The 5,000-nt window shown below is 41.7% G+C and overlaps 2 protein-coding genes across 4 annotated transcripts in view; both read right to left on the reverse strand.

Annotated features, from left to right (window-relative positions):
* LOC113525310 (neuromedin-K receptor) overlaps positions 1-2,154 on the reverse strand; it is a 17,208-nt gene extending 15,054 nt beyond the window's left edge. The window contains exon 1 of the mRNA XM_053240514.1: positions 1,403-2,154. Within this exon, the coding sequence (XP_053096489.1) occupies positions 1,403-2,007 (605 nt within the window). The 5' untranslated portion in view covers positions 2,008-2,154. The remainder of the gene's footprint in view (positions 1-1,402) is intronic.
* Positions 2,155-4,911: 2,757 nt separating this feature from the next.
* corin (corin, serine peptidase) overlaps positions 4,912-5,000 on the reverse strand; it is a 26,223-nt gene continuing 26,134 nt past the window's right edge. For all 3 annotated transcript variants that reach the window (XM_034312000.2, XM_034311999.2, XM_053240489.1), the window contains one exon: positions 4,912-5,000. This exon is cut by the window's right edge and continues 2,293 nt beyond it. The gene's annotated coding sequence lies outside the window, so the exon portion shown is untranslated.

The raw sequence follows: 5,000 nt of genomic DNA on the forward strand, positions 1-5,000 counted from the left end.
CACACACACACACACACACACACACGGAAAGAAAGATCACATGACAATCCTCTGCACTCAGTCACTCTGTGTGTGTGTGTGTGTGTGTGTGTATTCTCTCTCTTAGGATTTGTCTCACTTCTATTTTGATGATATCCAGAGAGCATCACTGTCTGCTGTCTTAACATATCTGTGTGTGTGTGTGTGTGTGTGTGTGTGTGTGTGTAATTTACTGAACATGTATACACACACACACACACACACACACACACGCACGCACACACACTGGACACTCTGTATGTCACTTTAGATAAACAGGTATATTTACATAAACTTACATAATATTATTAATCAAATAATAAAGATAAACTTTAATATCTGCAGAAATAATAAATAAACGTTTCCTTACAGGAAACTTCACCGTATCAATATTATTTATATTTTTTAAATGTGGACCGTCCTCTGTACGAGTTCCTGTGAATGAGCTGTTGCTATAGAAACGATAAAGTAATAGAGCGAGCGCATTAATATTAATATTAATATAAACCTGCGCTACTGTCAGAGCTGCTGTTACAGAAAACTAATCAACACCTGACGACCAATCAGAGTGCAGCAGCAGTGCTGTGATGTAATACTGAACATAAAGTGAATATTTGATTAAGTACTAAATAACACTGAAACGATTAACAGAGCATCACACACACACACACACACACACACACACGCACACACACTGCGGCCGTATGAAACATCTCTCTGTTCTCAGTTAAACATGAACACACACACTGAAACCCCTGAAGCTGAAGTAACACCTGCACTAACACTGAACTTGTTTTTAAAGTCCTGAGGTTTGGCTTCAGTTCCACTAATGAGTCATTAAGCGTTAGAACCGCATCTTAGAACTCTTAGAACATTAAAATGGTTCTTCAAGGCTTTTTCTGATAGTTAAGGGTTCTTCACGTCATTAGAACATTCCACTCTAAACCCTCGTTAAACCCACTGCAGTTTTCGAACAGGTTCTACTCTAACACGTGTTAAAGGTTAAGGTTCTCCGACAGGAACAAACCAAAGAACCACCATCCATCATAAGACAAACTTTCCAGCTCCTCCTGGCGATGCTTTACGGTTCTCCGCGGTTCCCAAACCACATGTTCAGATATACGGGTTCCTCAGGCCCAGGACAGGAAGAAGGGTTCTTCACTTTATAAACAGGTTCTAGTTCAGACCCTCTCTGTACAGGGGAAGCCTCAGTGGTGCGGGTCTACACAGAACCTTTACGGTTCCTCTAGAGTGAAGAACCTGAACATCTCTGCTTTTCTTCTGAGAATGTGCATGATGAAGACACTAAACTACCGAAGTGCAGCTGAATCACTGCAGTGTGTGTGTGTGTGTGTGTGTGTGTGTACGGGCGCGTGCCACACACCTGTCCACGGCGATGGCGGTCATGGAGTAGATGCTGGCGAACACGGCGGCCACCGGGAAGAAGTTGTGGAACTTGCAGTACGCGTCCCCGAAGTACCAGTCCCCGTGCGCCGCGTAGATGAAGTTGACCGGCGTGTTGAGCGCCGCCATGGACGCGTCCGAGACCGCCAGGTTCAGCAGGAAGTAGTTGGTGACCGTCCGCATGCGCTTGTGCGCCACGATGATCCAGATGACCACCAGGTTCCCGAACACGGCGACCACCAGCACGCAGCTGTACGCCAGCGACCACAGAGCCACGCGCCACGGCGGCTGCGCGAACCGGTTGGTGAAGTTAACGGAGGGGGGAAGCGACGCGTTACCGGCCGCGGACATGTTCACACACCGCATGTAACACAAACAACACAAACAAACCGACAAACCAATAACTCTCAGATTACAGAGAGCGCGAAGATCACGTGCTGCTTCACACACACACACACACACACACACACACACACACTCCCGGTCTGCTCCCGGTGAAGGCGCGGGACAGGCGCGCGCTCCCGCACCACAGCGCAGGAAAGGTCTGCGTCCCAAACCGCGCGCGCGCACACTGCTGTACTCCATAGTGCACTAGATTAGCTCCCTTTCTCATTAGGGCGCGTGGGGTTGGGCTAAAGCTGCTGAAGCGTTCACACATTCAGAGACATGGTGTCACATCACCATCTTCATCATCATCATCATCATCATCACAATCTTCATCATCACCACCATATTAATCAGCTTCATCATCATCACAATCTTCATCATTATTATCATTTTCTCATCATGATGATCATCTTCATCATCTTCATCATCATCATCATCATCATCACAATCTTCATCATTATTATCATTTTCTCATCATGATGATCATCATCTTCATCATCATCTTCATCATCATCATCTTCATCATCATCTTCATCATCATCATCATCACGATCTTCATCATCATCACCACCATTTTAATCAGCTTCATCATCATCATCATCATCATCATCACAATCTTCATCATTATTATCATTTTCTCATCATGATGATCATCATCTTCATCATCATCATCATCATCACGATCTTCATCATCATCACCACAATTTTAATCAGCTTCTTTATCATCTTCATCATTATCTCCATCGTCATCATCACAGTCTTCATCATTATTATAATTCTAATCATCATCATCATCATCATCATCTTCTTCATCGTTATCATCTTCTTCTTCTTTTTCTTCTTCTCCATCATCACCTCAAGGGTTTTCTCTCCTTCATTTCATTACTCATCATTACTCTTTTCTTCCCTCCTGCTGTCATTCACCTCTCTCTCTCTCTCTCTCTCTCTCTCTCTCTCTTTCAGTAGTGAGTAAATCTGACATTTAGGTCACTGAAGGTCACACAGTGTTATTACACACACACACACACACACACACAGTCAGGGATGTGAATCCTGTCCCCACCTCTCAGGGTTCCTGAACCTCCCACTTGGTGATGTTTATTTCGTCACCATTCCGTCAGTGTGAGATCAGTAACGGAGTTTATTATAACAGCAGAGGAGAATAAATCTGGAATGAGATGTTCAACAAGCACATATGGGTGTGATGGTCAGGGGTGCACTTACTTTTGGCCGTACAGTGTAGATGTTAAAGGTACAAACTATTAGAGTAGCATCTCAGTGACACGGTGCTCATCACACTGTGTTTAAAACAAATACAATCTGGATTGTAATATTTCATTAATCTACACATTAACACAGTGTTTGGATTCTGACAGGTTTAGAAATAAAAAGCAGTAATTACTACGTTAAATAAATCTGATTTTTTTTTACACTGAAGGATTCTTCGGCTTTAACAGTCCTGGAAACCGAATTTGTTGCCACTTTTCACACACCAGTTTTAATGTTTTAATGTTTTTTTAAGGTTTTGGTGTAAATTGAGCAGCACCAGACGAACCAGCCACTGGACTTTCCTTCATTCCTGAACAACACATGGTTAATGTTAGAGCACTAGCTGTGATGTTTCCTCAATAAAGCCGTGTTTACATTTTTCCAGACCAATCTACCACTTTCTTTCAGGCTACACCACTGCTGCCCCCTTGTGGACTGATCATAAATCACACGTACTTACAGCTGAAGCTTAAGAAGCGATGGAGTTTATATCGATGCTCATACCTTCATTATATTTAACATGATTTAACATACAATTTCAGGGGAATTCTTAACACAGTATTTTAGAATAAAATACAATATAGTCACACACATGCTCAAAGAACTACATAATAATAATAATAATAATAATAATAATAATAATAATAATAATAATGATTAAAGCTGCAAGTAGCGTTTTCGGGGGCCAAGCACCCAGACTCAGTGAGCTGCACATTCACAGACAGAGAGAGCAGAGTCATAACTTTAGGCAAAGAGATTCAAGTGTGATTTGTAGTTTCACTCATGATGTGTATGTTTTGACTGCGGACAGTGCTGAAATTCTCTGACTGTAGGAGGAAAGGACTAGTAGCGTTGCTGCTGCAGCATTGTTTAGACAGGTGTCAAGATGATGTGAGCCAAATTTGGTGAAGATCGGACAAAATTTGTAGGAGGAGAAGCAAAAATGGCAGTTAGATGTAAGCATTTTTTAACACGTTATTGTTACTTTTGACCAGTAGGTGGCGCTGGCACAAAATATATTGCATAGCCTCAGGTCATGGTCCTGAAGATGCCTACCAAGTTTTGTGTCAGTGTGCAAAGTCGTTGCTGAGATACAGCCTCACTTCCTGTTTAGAGGCTTCACCATCAGATTCATTGGCCATTACAGACAAACCTTTTTGGATTATTCAAAATTCTTTTGATAACTTTTGTGAGGCTTCCTCTGATGATGATGTGTGACAAATTTGGTGATGACTGGACAACATTTGTAGGAGAAGTACTGAAAAAACTGTTTACACAAAATCCAAGATGGTGGAAAATCTAATTAGGCAGAAATTGAACTCAGCTCGATACAATGAATCCAGAGATGCCTGGCTTTTAAATTTTGGACACACGGTTCAAACGTTATGACCATAAATGTTCTTCCAAACTAAAATTTGACCCGATGGTGGCGCTAGAATGTTGGCAGCACGTGGCCCAAATTTGGTCAGAATGTTCCTTAGACCTTCCGCAATCAGTGTGTCAAATTTCACAACTTTGTACCAGACAGTTCTTCGGTGCTTGGCCCCCTAATAATAATAACAATAATAACAACAACAATAATAATAATAGGGTTTGGAATAATGAAAACAATATAAATGATTTACTTACATCAGCTCCGTGTCGGTGGAAAGGAACTCTGGCCATCTTGGGATTTGAACACACAACCTCCCGACTCTAGAACAGGACCGTAATCACGGAGCTACACCAGCCACAACTTTTCACTCCCTTTATATCAAGATTTTCAAACAGTAACTACAAATTTACAGCTATGAAAATTTAAAAGAAAACAGGAAAATAAGACCGGAAAAATGCTTTGTGTTGACAGGGTTTTATTTCGGAAATACAAATCCACTGTGTTTTCATTTTTTAAACATGGTTTAAACATTAAACATTACTGGTGT

The sequence above is a fragment of the Pangasianodon hypophthalmus genome, chromosome 16, assembly GCF_027358585.1.
Source record: "Pangasianodon hypophthalmus isolate fPanHyp1 chromosome 16, fPanHyp1.pri, whole genome shotgun sequence".
In the NCBI taxonomy this organism is placed as follows: Eukaryota; Metazoa; Chordata; class Actinopteri; order Siluriformes; family Pangasiidae; genus Pangasianodon; species Pangasianodon hypophthalmus.